The sequence below is a fragment of the Phaseolus vulgaris genome, chromosome 8, assembly GCF_000499845.2.
Source record: "Phaseolus vulgaris cultivar G19833 chromosome 8, P. vulgaris v2.0, whole genome shotgun sequence".
In the NCBI taxonomy this organism is placed as follows: Eukaryota; Viridiplantae; Streptophyta; class Magnoliopsida; order Fabales; family Fabaceae; genus Phaseolus; species Phaseolus vulgaris.
Genome location: NC_023752.2, coordinates 33,080,523 through 33,101,128, shown reverse-complemented (window position 1 = coordinate 33,101,128; position 20,606 = coordinate 33,080,523). Strand labels below are relative to the sequence as shown.

Here is a 20,606-nt window from a genome sequence, read left to right as displayed (position 1 = left end):
TTTGGATGACTCATTTCGCACAAAAGTGAAATTCGGTGATGGCAGGTTCGTTCCGGTGACTGGAAAAGGGCGAATTCTTATTACATCGAAGAATGGTGATCACAGGTACATCTATGATGTTTTCTATGTACCTGATATGAAAAGTAATTTTTTGAGTATGGGTCAGCTGGCCGAGAAGGGTTATGTGATGCACATAGTTGAAAATAAATTATCAATTTTTGATAAAAAAAGGTAGTTTGATTCTTAAATCTTTTTTATCAAAAAACAACATGTTTCTAGTAGATATTCATATGGGTGATTTCAAGTGCTTGAATGCAAAAGTGAATAATGAATCGTGGTTATGGCATTTACTTTTTGGGCACTTCAATTTCCAGAGTTTGGAAAATCTCTCCAAACGAAATTTAGTAAATGGTTTACCCCATATTCATCATCCTGATCAACTGTGTGAGGCTTGCATTTTTTGAAAGAATCACAGGATACCATTTGTTAAGGAGTCTTGGCATGCAAAATTTCCTTTGGAGCTTGTTCATACAGATGTTTGTGGCCCAATGAACATATCATCAGTTGGAGGTAATAAGTATTTTTTAACCTTTATTGATATTTTTCAAGGAAAACCTGGATTTATGTATTGAAAAGCAAGGATGAGGTATTCCACTGCTTTAAAATATTTAAAGCATTTGTTGAAAGAGAGAGTGGCAAACAAATTAAGATGGTGCATGGTGATGGAGGAGGTGAGTACAAGTCTAATGAATTCAAGAGGCACTGTGAAGAACTAGGGTTGCAACATAACATAACTTGTCCCTACACACCTCAACACAACGAAGTTGCCGAGAGAAAGAATAGAACAATCATGGACATGGCGAGGAGCATGCTTAAAGCGAAAGGTATGCCAAATTATTTTTGGGCTGAGGCCGTAACATGTGCGGTATATTTGATAAATAGATCACCCACTCGGAGTATTCCTAACATAACTCCGATTGAGGCATGGAGTGGATTCAAACCCAATGTGCGACACTTGAAGGTATTTGGGTCAATTACTTATGCTCATGTCCCCAAGGCAGCAAGATCGAAGTTGGATGATAAGGTAGTGAAGACCATTTTCATTGGATATAAGGATGGGGGATACAAACTGTACAATCCAATGACAAAGAAAGGGATTATCAGTCGTGATGTTACATTTGCCGAAGATGAGGAATGGCAATGGAATGCAACAACTGAAATGGATTAAAAAAAACGATATATTTATGTTTTGAATGATGATGTGGAAGATGGAGTCACTTTTGAAGCACTTGCAGTTCAATATGAAGCACCTGAAGTTCAACCTGAACCTGTAATTCAACCTGAAGTTGCAACTCCAATTGCAACTATGAAGGAGCGACCAAGAAGGCAGCAACGACAACCTATACATCTTCAAGATTGCGAAGTAAATCTTGATGATGAAGTTGATGACAATGGAGATTTGGTTCACTTTGCTTTTCTTGTAGAATCAGAACCTATGAGACTTGTCAATGTCATTCAACACCCCAAATGGCAAAAGGCTATGAATGAAGAATTGAGGCGATTGAGAAAAACAATATCATGACTCAAATTGGGAAGATTGTTCCAAATCAGAATTAAGGGAGGATGTTGGTTATTAATTCAGATTTTATTATTATTAATTCTGATTTTATTACCCTTAAACTATTTTACCGTTATATTGCATTAATGGTTAGTTTAGATCTGTTAGCATTCCTATTTTATAGCTTCCAGTAATTGTAACTTTATTATATATATGATTGAGTAAATCAAAATGAATAAGATTAGTTTTGCAATTTTGTGTTGCTACAACCTTTTGTCTTCTCTTATTTCCTTCAATTAGTTTCCTACAATAGGATTTTGTATTAAATTGTTAAGTTCTAGATAATCCAGTGTATGTCTAGAAGCATTAGACTATTTCTTAGTAAAAAGTTTTAATATTAGTTATTATGAATAAAGTTGAATTAATCTTTAAATTGTTTACGAAACTTTCTAGCATGTTCTTTGTTTAGCATGTGACCACGATTCACAGAGAGGAGCTGCTCGCCGGTAGAATCGTGCACGAGAGTGGCATAGGTTGGGAGGCACCACGGTTTTCATGATTTCAGGGGAGAATGGCATAGGGAATGCTCTCGGAGGCAATGGTGGCATCGACATCCCTTCTTCAACTGCGCGTTCCTTCTGCGCCTGTAACGTCCTTCTCAGCTCCTCATTAACGCGATTCAGCTCATCATTCCTACTCTACGATGCAGCCAACTCCGCCTACATCTTCTCTTGTTCAGCTCTCGACGCTGCGACATTGTCCTGCAGCGCACGCATCATCTCCAGGACCTGCGCCATCGTCACAGCTCCTTCCTCACCAAATGGCGCAGGTGATGTTTGTCTTGTTCTCCTCATTTTCTCAGCAAAAACTTTGAGAAATTTCAGAAACTTTGGTGTGGATGTGACCACGATTCACAGAGAGGAGCTGCTCGCCGGTAGAATCGTGCACGAGAGTGGCCTGAGGGAGTTAGTAAACCGGTCAGTGATTGGTGACTCTCTTAACCCATTACGTGCATGACATCGTGAAGGGGAAATCGTTTATGCAAAGAGCAATGCTTGGTGAGTGTGCCTAGTCCAGCCACACCTGGCGTTCTCCTGGGAGTGTGCCATTCACCCAGATCGAAGAAACGCGCTAAGTTACTCCGCAAGGGAATAACTTAGGCGCACACAAAGATGCGCTAGAGCCCTTCAGGTAGTGGCACGTGTACGATTAGATGTGAGTTGCATGCCTCCACGTGTCACCATCTGAGAGGGGCGCGACCAAGATAAAGGTGCACTCCGCGTCGTGAAAGGTACACACAGAAAACACAGACACCCACGTCTTTACTGATGGTGGTACGTTTTCGCACAATAGCGTAACAGAATTCTGACACACGCAGAGGATAGTGTAACAGAATTCTGTTAGGCACAGACATAGAGAGAGAGAATCAGAAAGAGATTGAGTGAGATTATTTTTGTTGGTGGTTCTGTGACCTAACTTGAGCGTCGGAGTGCAAACGGCCGCTAGAGGCGCCGTTTGTGTGTTTTGCAGGTTGCGTTTGAAGTTCCCGGAGAAGGTTCTAAGAGCATTCTTGCAGATAGCACAGTTGCATAGGCGGGGTAAGGAAGCGACAAAGCAATTCCTCCACGCTAGAGTTGGCGACAGGATCATTTGGCGCCCACCGTGGGGCCCTGTGAATCGTGGTCCCATCCACACCAAAGTTTCTGAAGTTTCTCAAAGTTTTTGCTGAGTTTTTGCTGAGAAAATGAGGAGAACAAGACAAACATCACCTGCGCCATTTGGTGAGGAAGGAGCTGTGACGATGGCGCAGGTCCTGGAGATGATGCGTGCGCTGCAGGACAATGTCGCAGCGTCGAGAGCTGAACAAGAGAAGATGTAGGCGGAGTTGGCTGCATCGTAGAGTAGGAATGATGAGCTGAATCGCGTTAATGAGGAGCTGAGAAGGACGTTACAGGCGCAGAAGGAACGCGCAGTTGAAGAAGGGATGTCGATGCCACCATTGCCTCCGAGAGCGTTCCCTATGCCATTCTCCCCTGAAATCATGAAAACCGTGGTGCCTCCCAACCTGGTGGGAGTGAAGGCGTCGTTCACGGGGGTAGAAGATCCAGAAGCGCATCTGACGACGTTCCACACTCAGATGATGCTGTCTGGGGGCTCAGATGCCGTGTACTGCAAGATGTTCATGAGTACACTGAGTGGAATCGCCATGGAATGGTTCGTGAGTCTGCCAGAGGGTCATATCACGTCCTTCCATCAGTTTTCGAAGCTTTTCACTGAGCAGTACATCGTTAACAGAGCACCTTCAGTGGTGTCGTACGATCTGTTCGATGTACGCCAATATCAAGGTGAGTCGCTGAAAGACTACCTCAACCGCTTCGGAGCACAAGTGGTTAGATTGCCCAGCAAGGACGAGGATATGCTGGTGCATGCGTTTAAGAAGGGAGTGCTGCCTGGTCCCTTCAGTGAGTCGCTCATCAGGAGCCATCCCAGCACCTTTGTGGAGATCCGACGACGCGCGGTGGCGCACATAGTGGCAAAGACAGAGGTTTCTGAGAAAAGAGGAAGTGCTGCACCACCGAAGCCGCGTGGAGGACAGGGGAAGCAACAGCAACAGCAGCAAGCGAGGGTGCATGAGGCAAAGGAGGGAATAAAGGTGCAGGGGAAACCTCGTCCTTATGCACCCAGGAAGGACCAGGGCAGGGGGCGTGCAAGGGAGAATAATGCACCCCCAAGGTAGGAGTTCATGGTGGAGTTGGCGGATCTGATCGCCCTTCCTGCCATAGCTGCAAGACTCCGAGTACCAGAGAAGATAGATAAGGTACTTGGGAGGAAGAAGAACGAGTGGTGTGAGTTTCACCAAGCCTTTGGCCACACACTCCACTCCTGCTTGGCGTTGGGACACCAGCTGGCGGAGTTGGTAAAGTCTGGTTTCCTGGCAGATTACCTGCGGGAGGCGCAGGGTGATCGCACATCGGGGGCCCAGGCAGGAGAACGGCAGCATGAAGTCCCTGTGCACAGGGAGGTGCAAACGATTGCGGGAGGCTTCTCCGGTGGGGGGTGCACCGCATCACAAAGAAAAAGGTATAATCGATCGGTTATGGCCGTGGACTCGGTAGACGAGGGCCATTTCCCCGAGGTAGACATCACTTTCAAGAAAGCTGATCTACGGGACGTTGTACCGCACGACAACGATCCTGTGGTCATCTCCCTCATCACAGCAGGAAGGTGAGTGCACAGAGTGCTCGTAGACCAAGGGAGCTCGGCAGACGTCATGTTCAGGCCGACGTTCAACAAGTTGCAGCTGTCCCCCGATCAACTAAGGCTGTATACCGGGTGTCTTTACGACTTTGCAGGGGATCAGGTAGAGGTGCGGGGGTACATTGAGCTGAGGACGACGTTCACCGATGGAACCACAGCCCGCACCGAAAGGATAAAGTACTTGGTGGTGAACGCCCCTTCTGCGTACAACATCTTGCAGGGAAGGCCAACACTCAATAGGTTGGGTGCAGTGCCATCGACGAGGCACATGAAGCTGAAGCTGCCGTCGATGGAGGGGACCGTAATAACCATCAAGTCAAATCAGGCTGAGGCTAGACGCTGTTATGAGAACAGCCTCAGGCAGAAGAGGAGCATATGCCATGTCACCTCAACACCACCACCAGGTGTGCTCGAAGAGCGATCGGTGGTTAGGGGAACGCATGGCGATCGGGAGATGGAGGATGCTACGCTGGGGGGCTCCCAGGTAGCTCAGGTGGAAGCGGAGGAGGAGGGCTTGATCACTCCTCGCGAGTCAGGGATCGCGAGGGCGGTCATCGCCAGCGAGAGAAGACCCCACCCAGCTGAGGGGTGGGTAGAAGTAGATATAAGGGGGAAAAGGTTCAAGTTGGGAGGATCGCTCGTTGAAGAAGAACGAGGGCTGATCGCCGGGGTGATCGAGAAGCACATGGGCGCGCTCGCATGGTCAGCATCTGACATGCCAGGAATCGACCCTGACTGCCATCGCCTGTCGATGGATCCTAAAGTTCGACCTGTGCGTCAGAGGCGAAGGAAATTCAACGAAGAAAAGAGGAAAGTGATCCACGACGAAGCGCAAAAGCTCCTTGCCGCATGGCACATAAGGGAGATCCAGTACCCTGAGTGGCTAGCGAACGTGGTACTGGTGCAGAAGCCAAACGGCAAGTGGAGGATGTGCGTGGACTTCACTGACCTCAACAAGGCATGCCCCAAAGATTCTTACCCTCTACCCAGCATAGACGCTCTAGTGGATAGCGCATCAGGGGGAAGCTACTCAGCTTCTTGGATGCATTCTCAGGATACAACCAGATCAGGATGCACCCCAGGGATGAATGCAAGACCGCATTCATGACTGAACGGTCTTGCTACTGCTACAAGGTAATGTCGTTCGGGCTGAAGAATGCGGGGGCTACCTACCAGCGACTTATGGATAGGGTGCTCTCGCCCATGCTCGGGAGGAACGTGCATGCATATGTAGATGACATGGTGGTCACATCCCGAGAAAAGAAGCATCATGTGGCCGATCTGGAGGAATTATTCACCACCATCGCCAAGTACAGGTTGAAGCTGAACCCTGAGAAATGTATTTTTGGCGTGGAGGCTGGGAAGTTCTTGGGTTTCCTCCTGACAGAGCGTGGAATCGAAGCTAATCCAGAGAAGTGCGCAACAATCGTGGCGATGAGGAGCCCAACGACAGTGAAGGAGGTGCAGCAACTCACCGGTCGGTTGGCAGCATTATCCCGGTTTATGTCCGCTGGAGGGGAGAAAGGTCATCCGTACTTCCAGTGTCTTAAGCGCAACAGCATATTCCTTTGGACACAGGAGTGCGAGGAGGCCTTCATCAAGTTGAAGGAGTACCTGGCAAGCCCACCGGTCTTGCGTAAACCACAAGTGGGCACCCCTCTTCGTCTATACTTTGTTGTGACGGAGAGAGCAATCAGTTCAGTCCTGGTGCAAGAGCAAGATCAGGTTCAGAAGCCTGTGTACTTTGTGAGTAAGGTACTGCAAGGCCCTGAAACAAGGTACCAAGCCCTCGAGAAGGCTGCCCTGGCAGTGGTATTTTCAGCAAGAAGACTCAGACATTATTTCCACAGCTTCACAGTAGTGGTAATGACAGATTTGCCCATCCAAAGGTGCTAAAGAAACCAGATGTAGCGGGAAGAATGGTCAAGTGGGCGGTGGAATTGTCAGAGTTCGACATTCAGTACGAGCCCCGAGGACCGATAAAGGGGCAGGTGTTCGCCGACTTTGTGGTCGAGCTGTCGTTGGTCGCGACACCTTCAGAAGGTTTAGACTTCCGATGGGTATTATCAGTGGATGGCTCCTCCAACCAGCAAGGGAGCGGCGCTGGGGTCATCTTGGAAGGCCCGAACGGAGTGCTGATCGAGCAGTCCCTCCGCTTTGCCTTCAAGGCTAGCAACAATCAGGCGGAGTATGAAGCCCGGATTGCAGGAATGTTGCTAGCAAGGGAAATGGGAGCAAGAAGTCTGGTTGCTAAGAGTGACTCTTTGCTAGTCACCGGGCAAGTTACAGGGGAGTTCCAGGCGAAAGATCCCCATATGGCAGCTTACCTGGAATACGTACAGCTCCTGAAGACGTCCTTCACCGACTTTGAACTAGTTCATGTGCCGAGAGAGCAAAATGCCAGAGCAGACCTGCTTGCCAAGCTGGCCAGCTCAGGCAAGGGGGGAAAACAGAGGACCGTCATTCAGGAGACCTTGAAGGTACCGCGAGCGTTCGTGTCAGACAACCACGTACTTCAAGTGTACAAATAGATGGAGCGTCTGGCGATCGGTCATCGTTCACTGACTCAGGAGACGTTGAAAGTGTCGAGGGTTAGAGCGCGACCGGCAAAGACCGATGAGGCGATGGAAGTCTGCGCTATTAGGGAGCCCGACACGTGGATAACGCCGTACCAGTTGTACTTAGAAGATGGTGTACTCCCATTTGACCCGACAGAGGCAAAAAGAATAAAGAGGAGCTCGAGTAAGTTTACTTTGATTGATGGAAACCTGTTTAGATTTGGGTTTTCTCATCCTGTGCAGATCTGCGTGTATGGCGAGCAATGCATTAGACTTAATGTCAGAGCTACACGAGGGGGTATGCGGAAGTCATGTAGGTGGTCGCGCTTTGGCAAGTAGGATCCTCCGCGCAGGGTACTACTGGCCAAAGCTGAAGGAAGACTGCGTGAGGTATGCTCAACGTTGCAAACAGTGTCAACTTCACGCAGATTGGCATAAGGCACCTCCCGAGGAGTTGAAGTCCATCCATAGCCCGTGGCCATTTCACACATGGGGAATCGACATCCTAGGACCTTTTCCCCTGGCGATAAGGCAGATGAGGTTCCTCATCGTGGCCATCGAGTATTTCACCAAGTGGGTGGAGGCAGAACCAGTCGTGCACATCACCGCACAGAAAGTCGAGCACTTTGTCTGGAAGAACATTGTCTGTCGTTTCGGAGTACCCAAGAGGCTGGTCTCCGACAATGGCACCAGTTCACAAGTCATCAGCTAAGGAAGATGTGCGAGGAGTTAAAGATACAACAGGTTTTCGCCTCGGTGGAACACCCACAAACCAATGGGCAGGTGGAGTCAGCCAACCGAGTACTACTCAGGGGGCTGAAGCGAAGACTAGAGAAAACTAAAGGAAAATGGGCAGAGGAGGTCCCCAGAATCGTATGGTCCTACCATACCACCCCACAGTCCAGCACCCATGAGACACCCTTTAGCCTTGTCTACGGGACAGATGCCATGATTCCCGTGGAGATACAGGAGAGCTCCCCCAGGTTTTTGAATTTCATTGCCGAAGAATCCAACGAAGAGCGAAAGGTGAATCTCGACCTACTGGACGAAGTGCGAGAAGAAGCCAGAGTTAGTGCTGAAGCCGTCAAGAGAAGAGTAGAACGGAGGCACAACTCCAAGGTGAGGCTCAGGCGTTTCCAGGAAGGTGATCTGGTGATGAGAAAGGCGCATCAGAATGAGATGGAAAACAAGTTGTCTCCAAAGTGGACAGGTCCATACAGAGTGGTTGAGGCATTGGAGAATGGAGCTTATCGGCTGGAAACTCTGGAGGGAGGAGCAATCCCCAGAACGTGGAACGCCACCCACTTGAAATTTTATTTCAGTTAAGTTGTAAAGTAGTTGCGTTCTCGCGCTAAAGACACACTCAGTGTATATACTGAAAACAGTTGAACAGATAAGGGGGCACTCTTTTCCCTAAGGAGGGTTTTTAACGAGGCCACCCAATGAAAAGATTATCAGCATATCAAGTGTGCGAGAGTTTTCAAGTTAAAATCCTCCTCGCCCCAGGCGCGAGTGCAGGTGATCGGTTAGGCCCTATTCGCCCTAGGCGCGAGTATGGGCGCTAACCTAAGTCCTCCTCACCCCAGGCGTGAGTGCAGGCGACTAGGGTTCGAAAAGCCAGGGGTGCTAGTAAGACCAAGAGAGGGAAAGGAAGGATTTCGACAAGCGTCCTTACCCACTTGGCATATACCAATATTGACCCAGTAAAGCTCTTAGTTTAAACCCTTCTCACCCCAGGAGTGAGGCAGGGAAAGAACGACCTGATCCGCCCAAGGTCGATGACCTTGGGGAAGATAAGAGGGGCTATCGAGAAACACTCTTCCTCCCCCAAAACAAGGCATCACCTCTGACGATCGAAGAACGATGATTGATGAGTTGTTGGTGGATATGCTAGTGCGTAGTGCCTTGTCAGAGGAAGCTTTTCCAAACAAGTTCTTACGCAACAAGCCGAAGCAGACAGACTATGCCTAGTCAGTCATCTAGTACGAAGCTGTGCATAAGAACTGTTAAAAACAAAGCTAAGGGAGTTGTTAGTCGTGATCAAGGTAGAGGCCAAGATCAAAGAGTACAGATCGCACTAAACCTAAGCTAGTTAACAGTTGGTCGTGTGCAAAAAGAAAGACGAAGCTTAAGAAGATACGAGAGAAGAAACATATAGCTGAAGCAAGTATATATTCACACCAAGGTCTATACAAGTTTCAAGTACAAGGATTGTGCAGAAATATGAAATTACAAGAAGAAAACTCAAGAAGGAGGAATGAGCTTGCCATCTACAACTTCGTGGTAGATGCTGAACTGCGTAAGGTCCAAATCTGGAAGAACGCAACGAATCTGCTCGAATGCCAACTCGAACCCATCAGCAAGGGCGTCAGCACCCACGTTCATAAGTTCGGCGTTCTCAGCTTCGAGCTTTTGCTTTGAAGTCTCCAAGGCGTTCTTCTCAGTGGTGAGGGAAGCAATGGAAGAGGCAGCTTCTCCCAGTTTGCCCTTTGCTTCGGCAAGCTCGACCTTCACCGCAGAAAGCTCGTTCACTGCCTTCTCAAGTTTCTTCCCCCCATCAGTGGCCTCCTCCTTGGTAGACTTGAGATCCCCCGCTAGTTGTGAGTTCAGTTGGCGTAGGGAGGAAGTCTCAGCCTCCAAGTTGATTACCTTGCTCCTCAGCTCCACCACTTCGCTGTCCAGAGCATTGACAGTTTGCCCCATCAAGATCTCAGTCTTGATGGTCTCTTGGACCTGCGATAGGTACTCTTTCCTGGATTTTTCCACGATATCCCTCATCAGGTCTACGGACCCTTGGGCAGCCTCAAAGTCACTCTGCAGTGACTCCTTGTCGTGCTCAAGCTCCTTGACCCTCTTCTCCAGGACCAGTTGCTTGCGGTGCTGGGTGGAAAACTCTAGGGAAAGCACTATCTGCTTGGCCAAGTGCATGTCCACCTCCTGCCCACTCCATTCGAGAAGCTCCCGGCTGCGTATGAAATGTCGAACCAAGGCAATGACTCGACTGAAATTTTCATTGCTAGCGCCAGAGCTGCTTGGCTGCAAGCTGGCCTCACCACCTTCAGCAGTAGCAGCAGAGGTTGGCGGTGGTGGCGATGCAGGAAGTCTTGAGAAACCCCCCGAGTGGGCAGAATCACTCCCAGCAGGTGGAGTGGGTTGACCAATAGCTTGGCCCGCTGGGGGTGGAGGTGGAAGTGATGCTGGAGACGGAAGTTGGGGCATTGGAGATGGTAGGCGCTGAGGGGAGGGGGAAGAAGTTGGTGCTGGGGCAGGTTGAGTAGGAGGAGGTGGGGGTGAACCCTCCTCGATCTGCACCACTTCGATTTCCCCAGGCCTAAGAGATGAAGCCCCCCCAACCTCTTGGTGTTTCCTCTTGCGATGTATAAGAGGAGAGCCCGAACTCTCCTCCTCGGTTGAGGGGGTAGGAGCAGCAGCGGCCGCAACAGTTGCGGGAAAGGCCTTTACTAGCCTTCGTCTCTTCTTCTCTGGCTCGGGGCCTTCAGCTGGCGCGACCGAGAGAGGTGGAGCCGCGATGGGCTCGATGGTAGAGGAGGAAGAACCAGTCCCCTTGGCACCCCTGGTCCGAGCAAGCTCCAGTAGTGCCCTCCTCCTATCTTTCCCTGAAGTCATGTCTACATCAAGGGTAAAAAGAAGGGTTAGATGGCATAATTATGCAAGTGGATAAAATGCTATGCAAGTATGCATGAGAGTGTGCAAGTATTCTAAGAGGTGCAAGAAGAAGAGCCTACCTATGTACTTCTTCAGAGACACCACATCAAACTCGTGTTTGATGAGAAGGGCCGAGTTATATTTTGCCCCTAGGAGCAACCTACACAGCTCGCGCTCGTAGGGAGCCATGGCTTCAAGGCCCCGGGGTTTCTTAAACTCGACTCCAGGAACCCAATAAAGGGGAAACCCCTCGAGCAGCGTTGGGCTTTGTTGGGTAGCAAATATCATGTAGAACCTGCCTTTCCAATCTTTAAACGATTGCTGGTACAGGCCCAAGATCACTCGTCCAGCAACTCCATTCAGGCTGACCCAAGACCTATCCCCAGGGTTCTTCGCCTTGAAGAAATGTAGGAAGACGTCTACAGAGGCGTTATGCCCAAAGTAGTTGCAGAGGATCTCGAATGCCCGTATGAAAGCCCAGGCATTCGGATGGAGTTGGCAAGGGGCGACGTTCAACTCCATCATCAGCTCCTTCTCAAAGAAGGTGAAGGGCAAGCGCAGCTTCAACCTTTTGAAGATGGTGGAGTATATGAAGGTGAAGGGCACCCCATTGGTAGCCCTATCGTCCGCGCAGATTGGCATCCCTCGAGGAGGAATGCGTATACGAACATTGAAATCATTCTCCCTGTCGATGGCGCAGAAGGGCTCGTCAGGGTCGTGGCTCAGAAGGGTTTTGAGGTGGCCTTTCGGTAGTTGAGTGGAAGTTTCAGCCAGCAATGCCAGGGGAGCCCAGTCATAGACCCTGGCGTAGTCCTGATAGGAAGTTGCATCAGGTGGAGGTGACGCTGGTGCACCTGCTGAAGGCTGTGCACCAGAGGATGAGGCGACGATGCGAGCAGTTTGCTTCAAGCGAGCCATTGCGAGATAACTGCAATGGAGGAAAGAAAAAGGTCAGATGAACGGAAGAAGAGGGAATGATGAATGGTTCGGTGAAAAACAGAGGATGGGAAGAAGAAAGAAAGGTCCAGGCGAAGAAGAGGAAGCGGGAGAAGTAGAAAGCGAAGTGAGAAACACAAAAACCCTAGCGCGGGTTGAGAAGAAGAAAAACAGAGAAGATGAATGCATGGTAGTGAAAGGGGTGAATGCAATCGGTGAAAAGAGCCTAAATGGATCAAGGAAGAAGAAAAGTCATACCTTTAGATGATTGCGGAAGGTCTTGAGGAAGACAGCTTGAAGAAAGTTGGGCGCGCAGAGAGGAGATTCGAAGTAAGTCTGAGAGTTGGAGTATTGAAGAAGATGATGAAACAGTAAAGGCGCGCGCCTATATGAATAAGGGAAGCATTAGCGACACTCCACGCTGGCGGTTGATGCGTCCACGTGTCGCGAGATTAAGGGAGGAAGTCATAACGTCAAAAGGCAACACGTGAGGTGGCACGTGATGTGGCCCCACTTGCCACGTGGACCGAGGGCGCGACCACTTAGTCTCTTCGCTGAGAACGAGTTCACAGCTCGAGACTGGGGGGCTTGTGATCCGGTCGGTCATCGGTAGTCGATGACGTCAGCAGCAGATAACCACGTGGACCACTTGCAGGGTGACACGTGGATCAGGCGGCAGAGAAATCAGGGAGGAGATCACCCAGAACGGTGATCGGTGGTCAGTAACCGAGTGGCCACCGACAGATCAGTTCCAAGATAAACACCTGGGGGGAGAACGCGAGAAGCAATAGAGCACCGATCAGTCATCGGGTGCATGGTCATCAGGGTTTCGTGTTACACGCAGTTAAACTGGGACTGAGATTCCCAGCGAGAGCGTTACGCATGGACCTCGCATGATCATATCTCAGGGAAAGAGGAGCTGCTCGCCGGTAGAATCGTGCACGAGAGTGGCCTGAGGGAGTTAGTAAACCGGTCAGTGATTGGTGACTCTCTTAACCCATTACGTGCATGACATCGTGAAGGGGAAATCGTTTATGCAAAGAGCAATGCTTGGTGAGTGTGCCTAGTCCAGCCACACCTGGCGTTCTCCTGGGAGTGTGCGATTCACCCAGATGGAAGAAACGCGCTAAGTTACTCCGCAAGGGAATAACTTAGGCGCACACAGAGATGCGCTAGAGCCCTTCAGGTAGTGGCACGTGTACGGTTAGATGTGAGTTGCATGCCTCCACGTGTCACCATCTGAGAGGGGCGCGACCAAGATAAATGTGCACTTCGCGTCGTGAAAGGTACACACAGAAAACACAGACACCCACGTCTTTACTGATGGTGGTACGTTTTCGCACAATAGCGTAACAGAATTCTGACACACGCAGAGGATAGCGTAACAGAATTCTGTTAGGCACAGACACAGAGAGAGAGAATCAGAAAGAGATTGAGTGAGATTATTTTTGTTGGTGGTTCTGTGACCTAACTTGAGCGTCGGAGTGCAAACGGCCGCTAGAGGCGCCATCTGTGTGTTTTGCAGGTTGCGTTTGAAGTTCCCGGAGAAGGTTCTAAGAGCATTCTTGCAGATAGCACAGTTGCATAGGCGGGGTAAGGAAGCGACAAAGTAATTCCTCCACGCTAGAGTTGGCGACAGGATCAGTTTGTTTAAACATATTAACATCGATAAGAACTTAATCAAAGTTGTAGTTAATTTTTTTTATATTTAAAAAAACATATATTTGATATGATACAAGTTGCTCAAATCAAACTTCAACATATATAACTGATCCCGCCTGTTGACCGGAGCGCTGGAGAATGCCTCGTCAAAGGATCGACGTGCGCGCCGCTTCTCACTTCCGTTCCTCCTCTGGATCTATCTCAAGAACCTGCAAAGAAACGACACGGCGCCGCTGCGGCCGATCGCACTCCGACGCTCAAGTCAGTGACGGTATCACCAAATACTAAGAACTGGAACCGTGCAAACTCTCTCTTTCACAAACAGCTCTGTCACTCGCAAGCGTAAAGTGTATGAACTGAACGCGCGTACCTTAGAAAATCTGTTAAGAACTCTTATATACCTGGTGGTTTTCTCTCTCCTGGCAGTTACAGAATCGGACACGTGGCTCGCATCCAACTGTACACGTGCCATCATCTGGAGGCTCCCTGACTTGGCGCTGCTTCTACTCTCATTTTGGCTAAGTTACCTATGCATGGTACTGCCCAGTGCATAGCTAACTCAGGAGTGCGATCTCTACTGAAACTGGCGAGTTAGGGCCTTCATACACCTTCCCTGTGGTCTCGCCGGCCGCCTTCATAATCTGCTTCTCCTTCATCTTCGGCGATGTGCTTGTTCTGGCGATCTCCGACTGCCTGGTCGCCTGAGTCTACATCTGGCGACTTCACCTTTCAACCTGGCGATCGCCTATTCTGGTAAACTGGAAATCGGAACACGCCAACTTAACAATCGGCGACCACACGTGCCTCCCGACTTCCTTCCCATCTGCCAACCTGGCGCCTTGTCAACACGCCTATACCGTAGCAGGATGCCACGTCATCACACCCGTCCACCAGGGCGGTACAATAACAATTAACATCGACTGAGTTATTTTAAAAATATTATTTCCATTACATAGATTAATTTTCCCAATTTACCATTTTTTAAATTAATTTATACTCGTCCTTATTAAAATACAACTAAAGAAAATTTTGTAATTAATTACACAATTAATCTTAATATTCTTTTTTTGTTACATCAATCATTAGAAACTTATTACTCGTTTTCACACGTTTTACACTCTTCTTCCCTCACTCTAATCAATTTCATTATGCACTTTCTTTTTATTCCTTTCTTTTCTTTATTCATTTCTCTTTAATTCAAAATACGGGTTTAGTGATTAGTTTGAAAGTATCAAAACCAAAGTATGTGGGAACAAAATTCAGTGGTTGGTTTTAACAGAAATTGAAAATTAATATTTTTAAATATACCAATATCAAAATTTAAAAATTATTAAGATTAAAGTTATATTTAGTTAAACCAAAATGTTGTCATTGAGAATTTTAACATTTGCGAGGTTGGATTTTAATGATAAAGAATTTTCTAAAGAAATAATGGGTGTCTAGTATATATGGATATGCGTTTAGGGATGTAGTTGGATCCAATAGCGTTAGACTCGAGAGATACAAAGTTATATACACACGAATTTTGCTTTAGTATTTATGGGAATCTTCCTCCATTATTTTAATGTTGATTTTATTTTAATGCTGATTTGATGGCTATTATAATTCATAATACAAATTTAACGACGTCTTCTTCAATTTCAGTGGTTTTAGTTTTCATTAAAAAACTAAAACAAAATATTCATAATGTTGGAGATCACTTAAGATAGGAACATTATTGTTGCAGTAAATTAGGAAAGTACAACAATTTGTTCGGGATTTTGGGATTGGGGTCAAGATGCTAGGAAAATACATTGGGCTAAGTTAGTTGAAAATATGTAGGCCGCGAGAAGAGGAGGGAGGTTTGGGGGTAAAAGATATAAAGGGTTTCAATATGGTATTACTTGGAAAATGAGATGGAGACTCATGAACAAACTGGATTGTGGAAAAAAATCTTAATATCAGATGAATCCGCTTGGTTGGTGGACTTAAAAAAGGTGTGTAGAGAGAGGAATAATGCCAATTAGCTTGATAATAATATCAGATGGGTGGTTGGTAATGGGTGTAGGTTTGGGTTTTGGGAGGATAGATGGAGTGGTGAAGATCTGCTGGCTATAAGGTATCCAAGGCTTTATAGTAATAGTGTTTGTAAGCAAGGAAAAACCAGTGAGATGGGGTGTGGGACAATGGTAGGTGAGTTTGGAAGATAGGCAGGAGGAGACAATGGTTTTAGTGGTGGGAACAACCATTAGTTAGTAATTTCTTACATGAATTGGAAAATCTTAAATTGTATATAGATGTGAGGGATAATTGGAAGTGGAAAGGAGAACAAGAAGGGCATTATATTGTTAAATTTGCTTATGAAATTATAAATAAAAAAGAAGGTGAGAATACATCTAATTTTTATTCAATTATCTGGAAATTGAAAGTGCACCTAAAGCTGCCCATTTTGTTTGGAAAGTGAGTTTGAACAGGTTAGTTACAAGGTAAATCTTAAGAAAAGAGTTGTACATATATTATCTACCTATATCATTTGATTGTTGTGTTATGTGCAGAGGGGAAGAGGAATCTACTTTTTTTACGTTTGGAATTGGTGTAATAAATGGACTGTTTGGAATAGGTGTAATAAATGGACTGAAGAATATAGTATGACACATAACGAGATAGAACAAAATTTTTATCATTTCAGATTAGGTAACTTAGACACAGCCAAATTTGATATGGAAAGTCATGTGGGTGGCAGTGGTGATTGATATGGAAAGTTACGTGAGTGGCAGTGGTGAGAGGCATTTGTGAACAAAGAAACAAGTTCATTTTTAATAATGGAGTAAGAGATGGAGAGGAAATTTTTGGAGGGGCACAATTGAGAGCTTAGGTATGGATAACAAACAAAATTCTAAAGGCTATTTTTTCATATTGTGATTGGTGTATGTACCCTAGAAGATGTATCCGTAGTATCAAAAGTTAGATCTTTGGAGGGCAATCATATGCTGGTGTTTCAGGTAGGGGGCAAAAAAGGGCGGCTTTTTAGATGCATAACGGTTAAAAAAGGGCTCTATTTTTTGTTATCTTCATTTTTTCTACATGTACAGTGTCATTGGTACTCTTGGTACTCTTTTTGTTTTGCAGGGTGAAAGGTTGTTGTCCAGTTCTCTTTTTGGTATAATCTTTGTTGGTACCGGTATTGGCATATGGTCATATCGATACCAGAGAAGATCTTGGAGTATGAAGGAGCTGGAAGGAGAAGATGCAGAAATAGAAGAATCTACAGCAGATGCAAAGTACAGGTGAAGGGAAAGGTTATGCAAAAATGGATTGCATGGAAACCGTGGAGTACACATAGCATGCAAGGAAGAGGGAATGAAAATGGCTTTGCATATTTGGAAAGGGTTCTTACCTATGACAATGCCAACGGTCACAAGAGGCAACTGGCTAGCCAGGTGCAAGTGTGGAAACTAGTCATAGGAATAACTATCTAAAATGCAGTGTTTTTGTTTGGTATTGCATATCAATTGAAACAGTATGTGGTAAGGTAGAATACAAGGAAAGATCATCAATGGTTGTATGAGTAAAATTGTTTTTGTGTATTATGGAATCTGGGCATCTTCTTTGGTATAAAGTTTAGTTCCTAGCTCTATGAAAGTATTAAGATTAATGTAGGTAGTGTTTTTTGGGAGATATTTGGTGGGATTTTTGTGGTGTTTGGACTATCGGCAGATTGAAATGGTATTTTGTATAAGGGTTAGGGTATCCCTAAAATACCCTCATTTAATTTATTTTTTCTTTGCTGATAAAAAACATTGAAGATACAAACATTTAATAATATAAAAATGGATACAAACCTCACCTTATAAGATTAAGTTAGACTTAAAGTCTACTTCTTGATATGATATCAGAGTCATTTACAATTTATCCCATCGATAATTTGTTTGGCTTATCAGACTATTCATTATCGGACCACTATCATACAACTAATATATATATATATATGTATACATACATACATATGTACATACATATACATATGTATGTATACATACATACATATGTACATACATATGTATATATATATATACATATATATATATATATATATCCTCATGCACAAGTTGACAATCTCAACTTGAGTAAAGTGTGTTGAAGATCTCACATCGACTAAATATTAAAAACATTCCGTAATATATAAGTGGATGTAAACTTCATCTTTCAGTTCACCTTATAAGCTTAAGGTTTACTTCTTAATACATAATAAAACTTAAAGATTCTATTTGATAAAATTAAAAGGTTTAAATGATTAAAATCTCACCATTACCTAAGAAAAGAAAATGTGAAAATATATTACATTGTCAAATATAATTTGTATTCTATATAAAGGTCTATTTTTAAAATGTTATTAATTAGCAAGGTAAATCATTTATCAACATAAGAATCCGAGGATTCTAGAATACAAAGTGTTGATATGTTATATTCCTACACCAAATTATAATTAGAGAAAAAAAATAATCTTTTATTGAAATGCAACTCTTAAAAGTAACATTTTCACATATATATATATATATATATATATATATATATATATATATATATATGATCTCTTTTAAAAAAAATAAAAAAGCATACAAAATGAAGTGTTGCGATTAATTTAGATTAGAAGATTCCAAGTCTATGAAAGTTCTGTTTGAAAAAAAAAAAACTATTACATGGAGCCAACTGGCATATGAGATTTGAAGGGACGTTGACAACTATTAATCTAGCAACCTATCTGTTCTACGGTATTTCTGTTTTGCTAAAACAACTTGTGCATTGGTTATAATATCTCGCAGAATGCAAAACCTATGACAGAAAGGGAGAGAGAGTTTTGATATAAAGATATCATTCCCTCTCTCCTTTCTCAGGCGAGAAGATGTCACTATCGTCGAACATGGTAAGAGACGTTGATGACGACATGCAAGATATTGTGTTCTCCAAGAGAGGTTGCTGCTTCAACATTTGCTGCTTTGGAGACAACTCCAAAACTAGGTTGTCGCCGGAGAAGAAGGTTCAATGGTGGGTGAAAGGGTGGACTAAGATAAGGGAATGGTCAAAAGTTGTGGCAAGGTCCAAATGGAAAACCTTCAACCGTAGGTTTAATAAAAATCGGTCCATTGGGTATAGAAAGCAAGGCTCATTTCACTATGATGCTCGTAGTTATGCGCAAAACTTTGATGACGGAACGAGAGAGAAACGACAGGAACATTATGGTTGTGATTTTTCATCTCGTTACGCTTCTGTTCCGTCGTCGGCTAAGTCTTCCATGGACCTGGGAAAGGATGGCCCATCCTTCACGTGACTGCTGGAGAATGTGTTCTTTTCAAGATCAAGGGTTTCTTTGTTTTCCACCAAAACTCTCTCTGAATAAAGTCACACCAAACAAGCATTTTCATTTGGAATGGAAAAATAATACATTGAGAACCTTGTTTCACTGGACAATCCTTTTTCTTTACTTAATTTTTTTTTTTTTATAAAATGACAAAAATATTCCTTTTTTATATCATTAGATTGTTAATTTATCATCAGTTGTTTGAATAGGATCGTGACATATGAACAAACACATAATAGTTGTGTCATAATAATTGAGCAAGTATAAGTATACAATTGTCGACGTGGTAAAATAGATTAATATTTTAATATCTTACATGCTTTTAAAATTCTTTTTTTAAATTCTTTGCTTAATTACCGTTTCTATTTTAGTATTTTTTTTTGTTAATTTTTCTCTTTGAGCTTTTCTCAAAGTTTGTATTTTGTTTTGGTTTCTTCTTCTTATTATTATTAAAATTATTATTATTAATAGTAATATCAATAATAATAATGTTAATGTACCGATCAGTCATCGGGCGTCGTTGACCACTGGTAATATTTATGCCACGTGAGCAGGGTCCCACGAGCGGTGTGGGCCAGTACCTCTCGAAGCACGTGCGCTAAGGAACCAAAGAGCAGTCAGACATCGGTCACTAGGATGTAACGACGTGCCACTAGACAGTGTTGAGAGGTCGGACATCGGGACCCAAACAGCAGAGCTGGGCCACGAGAGGTGGATCCCAGACCACACACCAGTTATCAGTAAGGGAAGAGCCTAGGTCACGAGAGTCCATGCGTGTGGAGTGGATGACGCGTTCAGGCATAACACGAGCTACATGCATGGCGCGTGAACAGCTAGGGCACTCCCAAGGCGGGTGATCCCAGAGATCAGGTGCACGAGGAGGCATCTAGGTGGTCACCCCGTCAGAGGTTGCACTCTAGTTAGGGAACCCACGCGCTAGGTTATCCTAAGAGTGGGTAACGACAGTGTTGGGCCCACCCCCTCAGAAAGCCCATTTTGGGTAAAGAGGAAACCCTAGTTTCAGGCTATGTAAAGGGAAGTAACAAACTTAGTAAGGTACGCTATTCATTTGCGCCGCTTAACACACACAGTGACATACGATATAGTTTTGGTGTTTCCTAGCCCTAAGATTGACTTGAGCGTCGGAGTGCAAACGACCTCTAGGGCGCCCTTTATCTTTGTGTTTTTAAGCATAAAGCACGTGTGAAGTGTAGGGATTCTAGACGTGAGAGTGACGTAGACGCACGAAGGCATATTTGGTTAGCCAGCAGGAACAGTTAATATTAATAATAATTACAATAATATTTTTTTTAATTTAGTAAGTGTTATTTATCTATCTTCATATCTTAGAATCTCAATTTAACATAGTGAAATATGTTGTTAAATAAAATAACAACATAAGTATACTTTTGAATTGGACTTTCTTGATAGTATTACTATAATTTTATTCAAAATGCTTTTTTGTATGCTTAAATACAAATTGTGATTAGCTTTAGTATGAATGATTTCATTTATTGCAGTAATGGCCAACTGGAATCGAGTGTGGCAGAGGTTAATGTGTTAGTCATTCAAAAAAATGGTTTAGGATGTCGTGACCTGGTGTAAGTTTTTGCACAGTGATCATGGAGGA

General features: G+C 45.0%; 1 protein-coding gene and 1 long non-coding RNA gene across 2 annotated transcripts; both read left to right on the top strand.

The window, feature by feature from the left end:
• The first annotated feature begins 16,467 nt into the window (after window positions 1-16,467).
• LOC137824510 (uncharacterized) lies at window positions 16,468-17,252 on the top strand. Its single transcript, XR_011083266.1, has 3 exons — window positions 16,468-16,619; window positions 16,747-17,115; window positions 17,150-17,252. It is a non-coding gene; the product is annotated as an uncharacterized lncRNA (long non-coding RNA).
• Window positions 17,253-18,538: 1,286 nt separating this feature from the next.
• Window positions 18,539-18,946, top strand: LOC137824970 (uncharacterized). The gene has a single exon (XM_068630641.1). It carries the CDS (start codon window positions 18,539-18,541, stop codon window positions 18,944-18,946), a length of 408 nt encoding a protein of 135 aa, XP_068486742.1.
• The last annotated feature ends 1,660 nt before the right edge of the window (window positions 18,947-20,606 follow it).